General features: G+C 34.0%; 2 protein-coding genes across 2 annotated transcripts in view; one reads left to right on the plus strand and one right to left on the minus strand.

Annotated features, from left to right (window-relative positions):
- Window positions 1-19,461, minus strand: part of LOC134657817 (facilitated trehalose transporter Tret1-like) — a 404,724-nt gene that overhangs the window by 260,605 nt on the left and 124,658 nt on the right. The gene's annotated exons all lie outside the window — the stretch shown is intronic.
- Window positions 4,227-11,421, plus strand: LOC134657814 (solute carrier family 2, facilitated glucose transporter member 6-like). Its single transcript, XM_063513382.1, has 9 exons — window positions 4,227-4,435; window positions 6,451-6,680; window positions 7,545-7,637; window positions 8,132-8,362; window positions 8,979-9,108; window positions 9,257-9,343; window positions 9,760-9,977; window positions 10,390-10,572; window positions 10,992-11,421. The coding sequence occupies exons 1-9, from the start codon at window positions 4,390-4,392 to the stop codon at window positions 11,256-11,258; spliced, it is 1,485 nt and encodes a 494-aa protein (XP_063369452.1). The 5' UTR covers window positions 4,227-4,389; the 3' UTR covers window positions 11,259-11,421.

Below are 19,461 nucleotides of genomic sequence, written 5' to 3' on the forward strand. Positions count from 1 at the left end.
TATAAATACTTTTAAATAGATTTTATGTCTACATAGATTGTTTGATAATTTATATAGTTTTCTAGAAAATTATCTTAAATGTAAAACTATTTCTAGGGCTGGAATGTCCTTGCTCGCCGAGTGTAAGGTTTTGGTTTCACCAGATACGTGCCTGGGGACATGCACGTCATCAGGATGGTCGAGTGTAAGGTTTTGTTATATTGATAAAAGAATTTAACATTAATTATTAGCTACATTGACTATTCTGGTGACGTCATGTCCGATGGCGGCAAACGGGAGTGAGGTGACCTGGCGCACAAGGGCATTCTGGGCGGGAGATCGTAACCGAACGGACGTCTGATATTGTTTACAGTGAAGTTGTTGGTTTTGTGAACTTAAGTATAAAACAGCTTTGAAATATAATTACTTTTATAAACTACAAGGTGTTGGTTATTTCCGAGGTTGTTTACATGTAGGTATAATAAGCTATCGATATTACATTTTGAACAATATTAATGAGCAAAAAACAAAGGAATTAATCACGAGGCTAACTATCAAGATGGCGCTCGAACCGGAAGTTATGGTCCTAAACGACTGGCACTAAACTTATCTGACACGTATCACTGACACTACCACATCCCGAATCAGTAGGTATGTATCTACATGCCAAAATACCTATTTTTGGTAATCTTGAGATTTAAAAAAAAATTAGACAAATGACTAAAAAGACGCACGAAATGAATCGACTTAACGTAACGTGGTCGTTTAGGTACCTACGCACTTCTTCTTCATATTCGTTCGGCTCAGAATAAAACTACTCATGACATTACTGTGGTTGCACACCAACATAGCTGCCTGCACCAACCTAATATCACAACGTGTAACTGTGATAAAATCGAAGTAGTCACAGAACACATGTATCTTGGGCTCATAATCGACCACAGATTCAACTGGGGGCCTCATATTAATTATGTGTGCGATAAATTAAGAGCAATTCTAAGTAAAATGTCAACCCTAAGGTACAAATTACCGTACAAAACCCCTTACGTATGTTGTATTTAGCCCTCGCTGACTCTGTGATCGGTTACGCTCTGAGCACATATGGTAGAACCTTTAAAACATATATAGAAAAAATATATAACTTACAGATAAGGCTATTAAAGACACTTGTACCTAAGCATATAAAAAAGAAGCACGAAACAGACTACGCACAACTTTTCAAATACTGTAATGTACTCCCAGTTCAAAATAAATGTAAACTAGCCATACTAACTGAAGAATATCACCATGTCACTAAACTAAAAGAATATAAAAGATGTACAAAACTAAGGAGCCTACAGAACCAAAACAAATATTGTTTACCCAAATATAATAACATATATGGCACTAGGCTGTATACATATGTATTGCCTAAAATATTAAATGATTTACCAGAAGATGCTAGAGCAAAATATGTAAACGGGATAAATATAAAAAAAGTTAAAGTAGTTATTATAAGATAGATATATGTATCATGATTTCTTTTTCTTGAACTCCCCATCGGCACACAAACCTCCTCAAGGTTTTGCCCACGATGGGTCTTGTAATATTAACATGCATGTAACTTGTATTATTCAATAAATAAAAATAAAAAAAACTTAAGATAACTACCTACATTCATTTCGGTTCATCTGTCAAAACTTGGATCTTGCTAAACTTCGTGATGATAAAACAAATGTACATTGTATTATTAAATCGGATTAAAACAAGTCCGTAATCAGAACGCGAGTTTCCTATGAATATTCGATTGTATGGGACATTGCAAAAGGATCTATCGCATTTATTCAAGCATTGATTTGTTGCTAAAAATAACCGCACGTGCTGCGTATTTGTGACATCAATTTACTGCCAGCTAGGGGTGACAAAGTAGTGTCGGTTTTGGGTCAAACATATTTTAGAAAAAGCTCACTTCTGTGGACAACACAATAAAAGTTAACGACTCTAGTACATTAAGGATGACTCACGTTAGACCGGGCCGTGTCGGGACCGGAGCTTCCGGAGCTTCGTTTTCTATGGAAAGCATTACGTGATCACCGCCTGTCATCTGTCATAGAAATGTAAGCTCCGGAAGCTCCTAAAGTACACCCGGTTGCGATTTTCGGTTTTCGCGGTAGCCCCTCAGGATTCGGCAATGACATCTAAAATGTCGAAATCGCAGTCGTAGCTGGCTGTACGAGTATTCAATATAGGAATATAATTCCAATTATGTATGTATGTAACATGGTTTATTGCACATAATAAAAAGACACACAAGAATTACAGAGTAAATTAAATATTCATGGTCAAGCTAATCTTGTCAGTAGAAAAAGGCGGCAAATTTGAAAAATCGGGGGTTAGCAACACTACGTTTGAATTGTTCCAAAATCGCGTGTCATTTATCTGTGGAACTGTTTTGTTTACATTTCATAGTAGTTCAATGTACATTGCTGCTTTTTGTTTATTACCTAGGTATACCATACTTTAGTTTGCTTTACATTGCTACCTACATATCCAGATTGACAGACTATACAACAAAGGCGAACTTATCCCTTAAAGGTATTCATGTAAACTTACAATATTGTAAAAGAAAACCTTTGAAATAACCGCCCCGCAAAAAATATACAAGGTTCTCATTTTCGACAATCGGTTTCCGTAAACGTGATAAAATTTTGACCAATAGGTAAAGTATGCAGGAGGCTAATTCAAACCTACATTTAAATTCTAAATTATGTCATTTTGTTATACATAATTTGCCCGTGCGTCTCGCTAGCGCTAATACATACCGGTACGGTTACCATCAGTTTGTCACTGACATAAACGCCGTCGAGAACGTAATTTACTTTCTATACATCCCGTTTGCACTAATATGCGAGTGCGAGCGAGATGTATAGAAAGTAAATTACGTTCTCGACGGCGTTTATGTCAGTGACAAACTGATGGTAACCGTATGGGTGTGGCCTGTAATACTGGTAATCTGTGGGCCCCTTTAATTTTACTACTTGAATTATTAAATAAATAAGACTGTCAATTTAAAAAGTTGTAAATATAAATGAAAAACGCTAATTAGCTCATTATTTCTGCACAGTAAACGTGCTGGAGGTCGATTCTAATTTAACAATTTGTTATATTTTTGATCTGGTTTTGACACGATCTTGACGATTGTCTTGGTGATTGCCGCGAATCTCTCGCACGACTTTCACTTCATAAGATCAAAGATCAAAACCGTAAAAAAATGTTAAATCTGAATCGGTCTCCTACGACCAATTTACTGCAAGGCAGAGTAATAATAGTTGTTTGTAAACTAATAAGTCAACCGTGACGCGACAGTGCACGTGTTGTGTTGTGCACGTTTCGTGTTAGTAAGTATTTTACTTCCTGCCTATTATAAGGTCTGGAGCTTTATCAGTAAAAAAGGTAGCACATTTAATAAAAAACCGGTCAAGTGCGAGTCGGACTCGCCCACCGAGGGTTCCGTACTGTTTAGTATTTGTAGCTAAATATAATAACATCATCTGTGAAAATGTCAACTGTAAAAGCGGCCAAGTGCGAGTCGGACTCGCCCATGAAGGGTTCCGTATTTAGGGGATTTATGACGTAAGTATTAAAAAAAGCGGCCAAGTGCGAGTCGGACTCGCCCATGAAGGGTTCCGTATTTAGGCGATTTATGACGTATTAAAAAAAAATACTTACTAGATCTCGTTCAAACCAATTTTCGGTGGAAGTTTACATGGTAATGTATATCATATATTTTTTTTAGTTTTATCATTCTGTTATTTTAGAAGTTACAGGGGGGGGGGACACATTTTACCACTTTGGAAGTGTCTCTCGCGCGCTCAGTTCTAAGTATGGGGAACCCCAAAAAATTATTGTTTTTTTTTCTATTTTTGTGTGAAAATCTTAATGCGGTTCACAGAATACATCTACTTACCAAGTTTCAACAGTATAGTTCTTATAGTTTCGGAGAAAAGTGACTGTGACATACGGACGGACAGACGGACAGACAGACAGACAGACATGACGAATCTATAAGGGTTCCGTTTTTTGCCATTTGGCTACGGAACCCTAAAAACTATCAAACACTGGATAAGAAATAAAGATAAGCAATGGAAATCCCTTTTGCGGTGGAATAAAAAAGGATTTTGCATAAGGCCGCGTCAAAGATAGTGCGAAAGAGATGCGTAAGACTGAAGATTAATTTCGAAGGCTATAACTTAGTGATAACGGTAGGGGGAAAATTGGCAATTCATGTCAGAATGAGCTATTCGGCGCGGTTGCGCATACGACGACGCACGGCTGTCTCAGCTCCGTAACTTTTATGTGCCCCTGGTACTTGTTACGGTAGTTTATTTTTATTTTAGTGTTTTTAGTGTTTAGTTATTTAAATTATTCAAAATGAGGATCCAGAGTTTTTTGCGTCAGTGTTTGGGGACAACCATAAGTAAGTGTTTTTGTTTAAAACAAACTCCACTGTGTGCCTGATTATAATAATTATATTAAGTAAAATTTAAATAGATTTAGGGGTATTTGACCGAGCCAAAAAAGCGAAGGTCCCTATTTTAAACTGGGTAGGTAACAAATGCTTCCGTACTTACGTATATCTATCCGGATATTCTCTCCTATAGGTCGCATTTTTCAACTGTTTCTCGTAAAATTTTATGAAATAATTTTTTGGCGATTCAGTTTTCGGGTTATTTTCAAAATAGCGTAACCTAAATATGGGGATATTGGAAATTCATGAGTTCTACAGCCCACAGAAGCACTAGTTTGAATTAGTGTAGGTATTATGTCATATGTAACTCCGACCGCAAGAGCTTCAATAAATAAATAGGATTTATTTTAATTTTACTATAAAATAAGAATTAACTCTTTAACGGATTAGAAATACACTATAATATTTGAAGAGGTCTCTCGACTGTAATTTGAATACAGTTAAACCAATATTGACAATCCATATCAAAAGCACAGAATAGGTAGGTAATAAGGGAACTTCCAGTCCCGCATTGGCTTATACAGCCACGAGAGACGTTCCTCACTTAAGGGGCCCACTGATTACCAGTCCGCCGGACGATATTGGCCTGTCAGTTAGACCAAAAAGTTGACACCTCCGAACGAGTGTGTACTGTCTCTTCCGAAAATCGTTTTTTCCAGATTGCTATTTTTGCTACTCGCAATTTTTACCGTTTTACTTTTTCTCGATAGCTTCCTTTTCCGAAAACATATTTAACTATTCGCATATTTTCCCATTATTTAAATTCCAATAGCTTATTTTTCTGACAGTATTTACAGTCAATTTTGCTGACATAAGGTAAAAGTACCGGTGCTCGACGCGGTGCCAGTACATGTCATCTTGAAACTTATGTCATTGTCAATAGAGGTGACAGCAGTAGGTTGAAAATGGGTAGACAAGTACCTAGCCATAATTAACATAATATCACTGCAAAATTGGCAAATATTTAATAGTGTCATAATTACGTTACAAAAGATAAGTACATACTCATTTAAATATAGCAATGAAAAATGTTACTTGTTGAATATGGGTATTCCTAATGAACTTTAAGGGTTTCAAATATAAAATATGTAGTTGAATACCTAGGTATACATTTCAAACCTCATACAATGTGAAAAAATAAGAACTTTTCATTATCAAAATTACATTTTTTTTATTAATTGCTTCGCTGTCTGAGGGTCGTAATAAAAGCAAATACACTCCACGTAATTAATTGATTGATAAATTGACTAGTGCTTCTTACATGAGCCGCAGCTTGTACAGTCAGCAGCAATGGTTCTAAGCGGGCGAGGTGTTCAAAATAATATTGACGCGACTTTATAGTTAAGAGGATAAGAGCGCATCAAGGTAATTATGAACACCTCGCCCGCTTAGCAACTTCTGCTGCTGACTGTATTACACGTGTTATCATCACCATACAGTAGGTACGGTTGCGGCATAGCATAGCTACAAATTTGTAACACGAGACTTATAACATTTCTGAAATGATTCTCTAGCTAGAACCTGAGAGCTTTTTCACATGTCGGAACTGATATAGGATAAGACCACACAGAAGTATTATTATAAAATTAAAAAAAGGCGCGTTTTTACGAGTAACAGTACTTCATGCCATATCCTCCTAAGGTCCAACCATACCAATCATCCAAAATTTGCCACTGAAATTTGAACCTAAATTGTAGGAAATAGAATTGGTTTTGGTTTGTTTGAAAATTTTACGAAACAAAGCAAAAGCGACTCTGTTCCAATTGAACATGGTTTAAATTACATCGAACTGAATATGTACTATAGTTAGGACCTTGGGCCTTAGGATGATAGGGCTCCAGCAGCTTTTATCCAAGGATCATCCGCCGACAATGTAAAAGCGCTCTTAGACAACATTCGATGACGTTGTTTTTGTTCCACCTGGCTCTAAAAACTTAATATTGCTACGAGTATTATGGTTCCAGTGGCCTTCCCGAAGTTCCTTCTCGGCTCCGGTACAGTATGGCCGTCCTACGCCCTGCTCATCCTCCAGAGCGCGTCCACGCCCCTCTCAGGACCCATCAGCCTCTTCGAAGAAGCCCTCATGGGCAGTCTGCCCTACATCTCCAGTATTTTCATGTCTCCATTCGGTGGAGTCATTGTAGATAAATTTGGGAGGAGGTGGAGTGGTATTTTTACGAATGCTGTAGTTGCGGTAAGTTTCTCGACCTAGTTTATGCACAGTCCCTATCAGATATATCAGAGCGGCTAAGGTGCTTTAAAATATCTGAACACGCGCTCTAAATACTTGATAACGGAGGCGTGCTCAGATATTTGTTAGCTCCTTGGCCGCTGCGATATATCAGAAGGCGACTGTACAATATACATTATACAGGGTGTCCCAGAACTACCACCTCACAGTGACACCGGAGGTAGGTCCACTCAAGAGGAACCTAACTAGCCTAACATCACCTCAGATTAAGCTTTTTTTTGCGTTCCTCTAAATTTGTCCATGAGTGTAAGTCTATGTTCATTTTACGTCATCGACGTCGACTGGTACCTACATGTACAATCTAATTTACTCGAGTGTTTATGCAAAAAGTTACTATACTTACCTTTAATACAATAACTAATCTTACCTCCTGTCGAGATAATAACATTATTGCCTGTTTTGATAAAAAAGCAATATACTCGTAATATCCATTTATCTTGTTATTACTATCTATAAAAAATTGTGTAATAATTATCGTGGACTATGAAATTTGGAAGGTAAAGTGGACCGTGGATAAGATGGATACTTAAAATGTTTGATTGGGAAATGAATACTTATAAGCTCGGGGTATGGCTTAATATTAGCAAATGTGCTCTATTATATAAACAAATAGGGCAGAAGTACCGTTTTGGCACCTTTGCACCGTTTTTGGCCAAATTTGAATCAATACGAGTATGCAAAAAACTATTATATTATAGGTATTAAAAAACGTTAACAATTCATACCTCCCATATTGCACGTATTTAGACCGGTATAACAATAAGTAGACCAGGTACCTAACGTAAACATACGTTACTTTGTTTTCAGGTATCGTGGGTGTTTGTTATTTACGGGACAACGTCTCCTATGTTATTAATTGGAAGGTGCTTATTTGGCGTGAGCGGTGGATTACTTATGCAGGTATTTTTTATATATATTTTTAAAGCTTTTTATTTAGAAGTTCGATAAAACTCGACCATGACTAACAATAAGAACTACGGCATAACAGCAACCCGCAACTAAATTAGTTGATTCGGAGATAAATGGGAACATACAACATTTCAGTAACAATCTTCCCTACCAGGATACCATAAAAAATTAGAACTTTATTATAAAGGAGATAACATTCGTAGCCGTCTGGCACTATGAAGAATCAGAAGATATTCTGAAATATTAGTAATTTTTAGTAGACGACAATCAGTTGGTGCGTCCGATCCCAAGAAATTAACTCATAGGGCAACTTTTTCATACTCCTGGCACCTTTTCCAGAAACTAAATTTAGAGCACCAAATGGGTAAATCGTCATCTTGATCCCCACGATACAGACTATACCTAATATGCTGTTCACTGCAATGTGCTTTTGTTTGTATGCCTTTACGATAAATAAAGATATTGTGATTTTATTTGATTCGCAGGTAGCCTGGGCATTTGCAGCAGAAGTGTCCGAAGATGCCTGCCGAGGCTTCATGTCTTCCATGCCATCAGTCATGTACGCTTTTGGTGCCCTGGTATCCATAATCCTTGGCTGGGTGACCACGTACCACAACATTGCGTATATAAACTTCGGTCTGGCGATTGTGAATGCGTTCACAATGTGGTTGCTTCCTGAGACCCCGGTGTATCTTTGCTTGATTGGAAAACATGAGGTAAGTGATACATGCGCTACTGCTACTCAGTAGTTAGATTAGAAGCTTTAGCAGAACTTTTGGGCAAAAAGGACTGTAAAATAGTTATTTACGATACAAGTGCGGAAAAGAGGAAATTCGAAACGAGTGGCGATAAATTAAAACACGACCGAAGGGAGTGTTTTAAATCGACACGAGTTGCGAATTACCTATTCGCACGTGTATCGTACAAAGTTTTTTGACATAGCAACGAAAAGTGCTTATTTACGCACCAGTGCGGGAAAGTAGCACCATATGTACCTACTGTAAAACACTTTTTTATGCTACTGACTTAAGACATACCTGAGCGGTATGCAGTTCCTGGTACAGTCAGCATCAAAAGTAGCAGATAAGACTACGCGTCAGACGAATCTAGTATAACAAAATGAGATAGGTTTGTCTCCCCATGTAAACAATTACCTATACTTTTGCAAATACATACTTTTGATTTTCGTTCTTCTATCAATTTCAGTTCTTTATATTTCTCATAGGGACCATGGATCATTATGGTGAAGGTGTAGTCAGAGCTATTATGAAAAGAATGTTCCACAATTACCACGATATAAGCAGATCCAATTTAGACTATTTTTTCTTGCAGGAAGCGTTGAAATCGTTATCTTTCTACCGTGCGTCTACCACCAAAGACATGGCAGTTATCGATGAGATGGCAGAAATTAAAGCCAACCAAGACAGCAAGCAGATATCTACGACATTAGTACCGACTGAAGGTAAAACAAACTGACATATAGCCCAGAATTTAGTCTACCATATAGCCTCTATGTGTTGGCTTCGGCTTCGCGCGCTTCTCCCAAATGTCTAGAACACCGTTGGTTTGTGATGGGAGAGTATAATCAAATTCGTTTATTTTTATTTCAGAACCCGTGACCCAGGATCCCGAAAAGCAAAATCTAGCAAACGAAGAATTCGTCCCCCCTGCAAAACTATCAGCTATGCAGTATTTCCGTAAGATTTTGTTTCGCTTACGTCCATCTAACATTTATCTTTTGTTTTAGACTCCTGAAATTTTGTGTCTCTCATTCCATGGCAGTTAAATATTTCTATTATAGCACCGATTAACTTAATACGTACCAAGAGCAAATTATTAACTTTGATGGGTGCACGTGCCCTTTTGTTTCATGCCTACAAACCGCAACTAGCAACTTTCTTGAAAAAAACTCTTTGCAGTAGCTAGAGGGTTTAGTCACTTTTCACTAATTTGGAGGACAACCTTTCCCAATTGAGATTGAGTAGCTAAAAAACATATTGTGTCTGTTAAGTTAGACTACTCTCTAACATATATCAAAATAAATCAAAGCGGAGTACGACAGTTGGGTACCTTGTTAGTCTTGAAGGCTAGTTACAATAAGACAATTTTCCAGGCATTTCTCCTGGAGCGCGCTGGTCCTTCATCGTCGTCACTTTACTCATGACTCTCTCCATCTTCACGGGAGTCATCGCCATCCAAGTGTACGGTGGAACTCTGTTCCTCAAGGCCACCCCATCTCTATCGCCTGACTTGTGCGCCGTTCTTCTGGCTTCCATCTTGATGGTGGGAGCTATCTCTGGAGCAGCTTGCACGGATTTGTTTGGCAGAAGGGTAAGATACATTTCATAATTGATTGAAATCGTTTGATTTTGTTCTGAGAGTCTGTGCGGAAAGAGAAGTGTCGTGGAATGTAAGGGACCCATACATTCTACGACTCTTCTCTTTTCGCACAGTCTCTACGTATGAAAATCCCTCCAAACAATGTTGAAACAATGCGAATATACAATAGAAACTGCCAATATTGACACTTTGATACGAGTACTACGTCAAGAGCATGCTGCATTAAGCGTGAGGTTATTTTTAGATTTGATTAAATTATAACTACCAACATTGAGATATTTGATTTTAATTTCCACAGATAGATGATTTGATACTTTGTGAGATTAAATTCTCCAGAAGTCTCGACACAAATACGATTTTCATGAATATCTTCAGATAAAAATTTTCGTTACTCATTTTTCAGATCTTACTGACATCAGCATCTACTATAAACGGGGTCTGTATGGTGCTGCTGGGTGTTATGGTACGCTGGCCATTTGGGCCCGAGTGGTTGGTGCCGGCCGTCATACTGGTCTTCTGCTTCATCTTCAACCTCGGCGGTGGCATGATACCGTATGTGCTGTTGGCTGAAGTGTTTGTTCCTGAGGTGCGTTTTGGCGTTTTTCGTTAACGTCTGTCAAATATAACGAGCTGTTGATTATCCTTTGTCTGAATCCATAATTTTGACATTAGTGTTTGTTAGAAAAAGACAAAATTTAACAGAAGTTTTCTGTCTTATTAAAAGGCAAGAGGAGCGCCCAGAACCCAGAACAGTATGGAGTTAGTATCACACGTGTGATACTAGGGCGCTCCACGGGTTAATTGGTTTCTTACCTCAGTAGGCGCTACATGAAGCATAACGATCATAGTTAATGTGCTAAGACGTATAAAATGAGGCAGTGCTATAGACAAATGGACTTTACAGATAAATTCTTATATAATTTTCAAATGTAAGTTATGAAACTGCCTTTTAATTTCCTATCTATTTACACCAATATAATTCAATGTAAAACTTCCTTCTTACAGGTAAAAGGCTTCTCGCAATCCATCATGATGTTATGGCTGTACCTCGTCAACTTCATCCTTCTACTCGTCTTCGTACCAGCAGTCGAATACATCGGCCTCGAAGTAGTATTCTTCGTATTCGCGGGCTGTGCCTTTGCCTGCACATTATGTACCTACTACATGATACCAGAGACCAAGGGCATGAACCCTTATGCCATAGAGGAGTTGTTTACGGCGAGGGTAAAGGAGGGAAGGCGGTGGGCGAGACCAAATTCGGAGAAGAAATGATTCATGTACAAAATAAGATTGACAATAATTTCAGGAACAAGTCTTATTTTAGTTAATATAGATCTGTGAAGATTTTCAACGGTGAACGTGAAGTACCAAATGAGCAATTGATGGTTACTGTGATAAAATCATATCATATTAACTGTTTTTGGGCTATAGTAGAGATAATAAGAGGTTTGTAACCAGCAGTCGGATGAAATTGATTGATGATGATAATGATGAGGCTTGTATTGAAACTGAACATGACACTGTTTGGTCACGTGGTAATCCATACAAAATTTTAATGAAACCTATTAAAGTTCCTGAAATGGACCCTGAACAAACTGTTATCTAGAAACAAAGGTGTACGTAAATTAATTTTGTATTAAGCAGAAACGTCTGCGAACGATGCCTCCCTAGGGCTCATATATGGTGGAAATATTCGCTGAATTGGGTACGGTCTTGGTAGCTCAGATGGCAGAGCACAATACTAGTGATCCAATGGTCATGGGTTCAAGTCCCACCCAAGACAGTGAATTTTTCTACTTTTAATTTATTTCGAAGCTTAAAGCTTAAAGCTTTAGCTTAATTAAAGGTGTACGTAGGTAATTAAATTTGGTAAATATAACCAGTGATATCCTATGTACTTATACGTAACTTAATTTAATAAATAATTATAAGAATTTCCTGCTTGTTTTATCTTATCAAAATTCTGACCATGAGGTCCAAGTAGATATTGATTTCTAAATTATTGCTTTTTCTCGAAAATTATAAAGGTTGGTTGAAATATTGTTCTGTGTAGGTCATTACTTTTTAGCAGGGACCGGAACCGGTTACCTTAACCGGGGTTTTTTATAGGGTTATTTTAGAAGTGGTTATAAAAACCCCTACCATAACGGTAACCGTCTGATAAGGTAACACTTTGATTCGGTAACCGTATCAGATCGAGTTAACCCCTGTTACCGGTAACCGAAATAAAAACCCAGTCTATTCTGTTACCTCATAATAAGGTTTTCAACCAGTTCAAACGATTGTAATCTTTACGCAGACTTAAATTCGACTTATTATTGAATAACCGTGGTTGGCATGGGCGGTCTATGAAGCCTCCAGCACAAACAAGTTTTTTTGCCGGTAACTTCGCTTATTGTCAATTCAAACAATATTGTACTTTGAGTCCTTAAGCTAAAATTGAAAACATAAGTGAGCGATTACAGTATTATTTTAGAGCGTCAGCCGCAGCGCGGCCATTCCTTTGTTTATCTTTATACCTGTGTGTTCCTATTGTTTTTGTTAATTTCGGAGCAATTCTAGTTTAGAAATTTTTAGAAAAGGGGTTGCAAGTAAACAACATCATATCCTAGTAATATCTGCTATTATTTAGTTATATTTTATGCTACTTAGATTATTATTTTTATTTTCGGGTTCACACTTGGTACCTACAGATTAAAGACTGATTTAAAGAAAAATTTTCACCTAACTAGTAATTTTACTGGTACCTAGTTAGGTTAGGTATAATTTATCTTAAGTGATTTTAAAAAAATCACTTTATGATAAAGATACATGCGCTAACGGATTGTGGTAGATATTTTACCATTGTTAACAAATGACATATGTACTAGTTATTATGAGCTTATTTTATAATAAGTAATTAAAGTCTATTTTTTTATTCGGTAGACTAAAATGACATTTCATAGTATGAAATGAAATGACACATGATGTTCATACTATGAAATGTCATTTTAGTCTACCGAATAAAAAATAGACTTTAGTTTAAAATGTTTTCAGATGCGGTGAGTTGTATGAGCTAAGTCGTAATTTACCTTAATACAGCTTAATACAGCGATCAGAAAATATATATCTATAGCAGTTATAAACTTATTTTAATACTACAAATCTTTCATTAATACCAGGGGGCTCAGCACGGTTCCATTTTTATCGACTATCACTATGCCCGTCACTTTCGCACTTACATACTTGTTAGAACGTGACAGGCATGGTGATAAACGATAAAAATGCGACCGTGCTACTAGGGCAGAATTCATTATACATATTCATTGGGTATCTATAACATTGGTAGGTGAAATAGTTTTGATTAAATTAAATAGATACATGTATGTATCTATTTAATTTAATCAAAACTTAGTAAGCAGTGTTGGGCATTCAAGAATAAAATCATTATTTAAATAAGAATTCCTAAGAATAAAATCATGTTGATTTTATTCCCGTCAAAATTATTCAAATAGTTTTGATCGGAAATAATTCGTATGTGAAAAAATTGAATAAGAATAATCTCATTGTTAATCAAATAAATATAATAATGATTTTATATTCTAAATAATATTCCTGGATTAAACATGTAGTCTGCGTGCCGTATAGGCGTTACGTATAGATAGAAGTAAATTAGACAAGAAACTATTATGTTTCTTGACTAATTTATACCTGATTTTATGCAATAAAATCTTACAAATTTAATTTACTGCCGCATAGTCTTGGTATTGGACGATACCCGTATTTATTTTAATGTGATAACTAAATCATCAGGTACAATTCAGCTGCTCTGAACGGATGGTGGATAGCGAAACTCTTCAATGGCTCACTGTGCCTAAATTAATGTAAAAAATAAAAAACCGGCCAAGTGCGAGTCTGACTCGCGCAGGAAGGGTTCCGGACCATTACGCAAAAACCAGCAAATAAATCACGTTTGTTGTATGGGAGCCCCCCTTAGATATTTATTATATGCTGTTTTTAGTATTTGTTGTAATAGCAGCAACAGAAATTAATTATTTGTGAAAATTTCAACTGCCTAGCTATCACGGTTCATGAGATACAGCCTGGTGACAGACAGACGGACCGAGGAGTCTTAGTAATAGGGTCCCGTTTATACCCTTTGGGTACGGAACCCTAAAAAAGATGTTTTTAAAGGTAGAATAAGGAATGGCTCGATATGGTGTATTCCTATTTCTCCCCGCCGGGCACAGATGGGAATAGGCGCTTCATTTAAATCATTCCCATATGTCCCCGCCTCATGTATCGCGGCGATCACGTTGGGCAGGAACAAATGGGGAAAATACTCATGATTTTTTTCTGTTTTCTAATTATGTTTATAGTTCGTTTTTTTTTTAGCATTAGAAAGAACTTGAAGGAAGGTAAGCGATTTTGACATGTCTTTTAATTGAAAAACACTTTTTTAAAACCATAACTATTACTTATGAAAGCAGAAGACTATAAAAGATCGTATTAGATTCATAATTGTTACATATTTACCGCAACTCATTTTTAAAATGTGCTCATCAATTAAAAGAGACATCAAGATTGTTTACCTTATTTCTAATGCTAAAAAAAATGAACTATAGTATGTGGTTTCAGTATCCGAGTTACTACCAAGACTTATGGTGTTTTTAAAAGCTCTTCTGATATTATAGAGAGAGAGAGAGAGAGAGAGAGAATATCGTTTGACACAACGCTTGCCGCACGTGTTTAGCAAATGCTGACAAAGAATTCACCACGCCACGACTTAATCCTATTGTTATTGCCAATGAGTAATAAATGACGGTCTCAAGTGGAAACACGCCTGCAACTTTCTGCAAATCTATTTAATTATAGTGATAAGCGTAGGACTCTTTTCTTACCTGCAGTAATTTACTATCTCATTCACTTTCCGTAGGTGTGAAAGAGATAGCATACGTAAGACCTCACGGCTGGTAGGAATAATAAACAAAATACATACTTAATACGCAAAGAAATATACATTGAACCATCATAATTATAATTTCGCAGTTTACTTTCTATGTAGCTTCATTATAACATTATCATCACCGTTTCGAAGGCTTCAAAAAATTCAAATCAATCCGACCATTGAAAAGAGGGGTGAAATTCATTTTACTATCTATATACATTGTACTACATATAATATGAGAATATGACGTATAATATGACCAAATAAATGCCATTTAACCTTGTTACCACTAACTCATGTATCTACAATTACATCAATTAGTCATGACACGGCAGAGCACTGATAACAATACTGTAGTGTAGTACAATAATAAGGCTTTATTGTTGTCACTATGACTCTCACCGCATTCTGCTTAATCCTAAATATCCTAATACAATAGAAAATACCACGACCTTTAAACATTCGGTGCACTTGCGTTGTAGCGCGTGCCAGCGGAGCGCAGCGTTTCGATTTAAATACGCATGTTGCTTCGCCTGTGTAGGTATATTTATTATCTTCATGTTATTAGGTACTAGGAAGTGCAAATAATTGACTTCATACATGAAAGATATTTTGCAGATTTTGTTCAATAGTCACCTTCAACAACACGAGAGTAATCTAGAGCAGAGTTGGGCAAAAAATAACTTGAATAAGAATAAGAATAAAAACAGAAATTTCATTCTTATTCCAATCGATTTGAATAAGAATAAATCTTGCACTCGTTATTTTAGAATAAAATGAAAGTGAATAAATCATGACACTTTTATTTTAAATGAAAAAGACAAAACGGAATATTTATTCCAGATGTAGGATTATACTAAATAACGTTTTATTCAATTAGAATGTTATTCTGAATTAATTTAACTTTTGTAGTTACATACTACTACTTTTAATTTTGTAAGTTTCTAAAATAAATAAAACAAATAAAATAGATAAAACAAATAATATAAATGAAATAAATAAAACAAATAAAATAAATTATATGATTTACATCTATTTTATTAGTATTGCATTTTAGTTTTTATATAATATTATAAGTATTAGTTTAATTTTTAAGTAGGTTTATTTTAATTTTAGTTTAGGTTTTAAATTTTTAATTCATAGTTAGTTGTAATGTTTTTTTATTATTACCTTTTAAGTTAAATAAATGAACTTTATCCTAATAAAATAAATAAGATAAATAAAATAAACAAAATAAACAAAATAAACAAAATAAACAAAATAAACAAAATAAACAAAATAAACAAAATAAACAAAATAAACAAAATAAACAAAATAAACAAAATAAACAAAATAAACAAAATAAACAAAATAAACAAAATAAACAAAATAAACAAAATAAACAAAATAAACAAAATAAACAAAATAAACAAAATAAACAAAATAAACAAAATAAACAAAATAAACAAAATAAACAAAATAAACAAAATAAACAAAATAAACAAAATAAACAAAATAAACAAAATAAACAAAATAAACAAAATAAACAAAATAAACAAAATAAACAAAATAAACAAAATAAACAAAATAAACAAAATAAACAAAATAAACAAAATAAACAAAATAAACAAAATAAACAAAATAAACAAAATAAACAAAATAAACAAAATAAACAAAATAAACAAAATAAACAAAATAAACAAAATAAACAAAATAAACAAAATAAACAAAATAAACAAAATAAACAAAATAAACAAAATAAACAAAATAAACAAAATAAACAAAATAAACAAAATAAACAAAATAAACAAAATAAACAAAATAAATAAAATAAATAAAATAAATAAAATAAATAAAATAAATAAAATAAATAAAATAAATAAAGTAAATAAAATAAATAAAATAAATAAAGTAAATAAAGTAAATAAAGTAAATAAAGTAAATAAAATAAATAAAATAAATAAAATAAATAAAATAAATAAAATAAATAAAATAAATAAAATAAATAAAATAAATAAAATAAATAAAATAAATAAAATAAATAAAATAAATAAAATAAATAAAATAAATAAAATAAATAAAATAAATAAAATAAATAAAATAAATAAAATAAATAAAATAAATAAAATAAATAAAATAAATAAAATAAATAAAATAAATAAAATAAATAAAATAAATAAAATAAATAAAATAAATAAAATAAATAAAATAAATAAAATAAATAAAATAAATAAAATAAATAAAATAAATAAAATAAATAAAATAAATAAAATAAATAAAATAAATAAAATAAATAAAATAAATAAAATAAATAAAATAAATAAAATAAATAAAATAAATAAAATAAATAAAATAAATAAAATAAATAAAATAAATAAAATAAATAAAATAAATAAAATAAATATATAAAATAACATAAATATATAAAATAACATAATAAAATAAAATAAAACAATTAAAACAAACAAAACCAACAAAACAAACAAAACCAACAAAACCAACAAAACAAACAAAACCAACAAAACCAACAAAACAAACAAAACAAACAAAACAAACAAAACAAATAAAATAAAATAAATAAATAAAATAAATACAATAAATAAAATATATAAAATATATAAACAAAATAAACAAAATAAATAAAATAATCAAAATAATCAAAATAAATTATATAAATAAAATTAACAAAATTAATAACAAATAAAATAAATGAAATAAGTAAAATAAAGAAAATAAAGAAAATAAAAAATAGACAAAATAAGTAAAATAAACAAAAACATTAAAATAAGCAAAATTAAAAAAAAAATACAAAAATAACAAAATAAACTATTAGTTCTATTAATAAATTAACTTTTTCTTTTAGTAGGTATTTGACTGACGGCACATCACTAAATACGAATGTAGCAAACCAATAAGCAACCAATAATAAAGGTTACCATAACTGAATAAAAACCGGTTAAAAACCCCTAACAAAAACCCTAACGCGATGGGGTTTTGACTTTTGAGATTAACTCGGTTAAAGGTTAAGGTTACCGTTTCAATAAGCTTACCGTTACAATCAGGTAACAGTATGATAGGGTTACCGAATGATACGGTAACCGAATTGATTGGGTTACCGAATGGATAGGATTAAGCGTAAAGAGGGGTTTTCCGGTCCTTGCTTTTTAGCTTATACTTAAATGAATAGCTTAAGCTAGGGATTTACGTACCTGGCAGTCGAGCATGAGTTGCGTTTTCGCGCGCGATTCCACACTTGAAGTCGCGCAAGATGTATGGAATCGCGCGTGAGAACGCAACTCATGCTAGACCGCCTGAGATGATATGTGTCATTCAGAGTAGGATGGGAATTAGGTACGAGATGTGTCTGCCCACGAGATGTGACAGATATATCTGATATCTGCCATTTGGACCTGACGGACACATAAATCCCTAGTAATAATCAATAGATGTACAAACTGCGGATACTGCTAAAAAAGCGGCCAAGTGCGAGTCGGACTCGCCCATGAAGGGTTCCGTATTTAGGCGATTTATGACGTATTAAAAAAAAACTACTTGCTAGATCTCGTTCAAACCAATTTTCGGTGGAAGTTTACATGGTAATGTACATCATATATTTTTTTTAGTTTTATCATTCTCTTATTTTAGAAGTTAGGGGGGGGGGGACACACATTTTACCACTTTGGAAGTGTCTCTCGCGCAAACTATTCAGTTTAGAAAAAAATGATATTAGAAACCTCAATATCATTTTTGAAGACCTATCCATAGATACCCCACACGTATGGGTTTGATGAAAAAAAAAATTTTGAGTTTCAGTTCGAAGTATGGGGAACCCCAAAAATTTATTGTTTTTTTTCTATTTTTGTGTGAAAATCTTAATGCGGTTCACAGAATACATCTACTTACCAAGTTTCAACAGTATAGCTCTTATAGTTTCGGAGAAAAGTGGCTGTGACATACGGACGGACAGACAGACGGACAGACAGACGGACAGACAGACATAACGAATCTATAAGGGTTCCGTTTTTTGCCATTTGGCTACGGAACCCTAAAAACAAGGCACTGACGTCCTTTATATACATTTATTTTCATAAATCTTGATCTGTAACAATATTAGTCTCCTCATTTCACTTCTTACATACAATATAATGGCTGATTTGTGTCATGACAGTAAATTTTGGTATAAATTATCACATTTTTATCACAAAATGTATTCACAATTACATAGCTAAAATTATTTGTCTAGTTGTAACAAGTGCGCCCTCAAGACAGTCAAGACAATTTGGGTCACTTTAACAATTGATTCCTCGATACTACGTGGGTGGTATACGTCCCGCCTGAGTGTAAGCAGTCTCCGTAACCTATGGACGCCTACAACTCCAAAGGTATTCCATGTTCGTTGCCGATCCTAACACTCCGCACCCTCGTTGAGCTCTGGCAACCTTACTCTGCACCAATCAAAATAAGCAATTTCCCTAATTGAGCAAAGTGTGTGTGAATATACCTTACAATAATTACTATATTATTTGTATTTCTAAAGAAAGCGCATTTGCCTCAATAGACCTTCATTGT

Source organism: Cydia amplana, chromosome 21 (assembly GCF_948474715.1).
Source record: "Cydia amplana chromosome 21, ilCydAmpl1.1, whole genome shotgun sequence".
Lineage (NCBI taxonomy): Eukaryota > Metazoa > Arthropoda > Insecta > Lepidoptera > Tortricidae > Cydia > Cydia amplana.

Excerpts from the sequence above, each read along its gene's own strand:
- LOC134657814 (XM_063513382.1), top strand. The coding sequence starts at position 4,390 with ATGAGGATCCAGAGTTTTTTGCGTCAGTGTTTGGGGACAACCATAA. Across the intron at positions 9,978-10,389 it reads CGGATTTGTTTGGCAGAAGG|ATCTTACTGACATCAGCATC; the intron begins GTAAGATACATT and ends CTCATTTTTCAG. Across the intron at positions 10,573-10,991 it reads CTGAAGTGTTTGTTCCTGAG|GTAAAAGGCTTCTCGCAATC; the intron begins GTGCGTTTTGGC and ends TCCTTCTTACAG.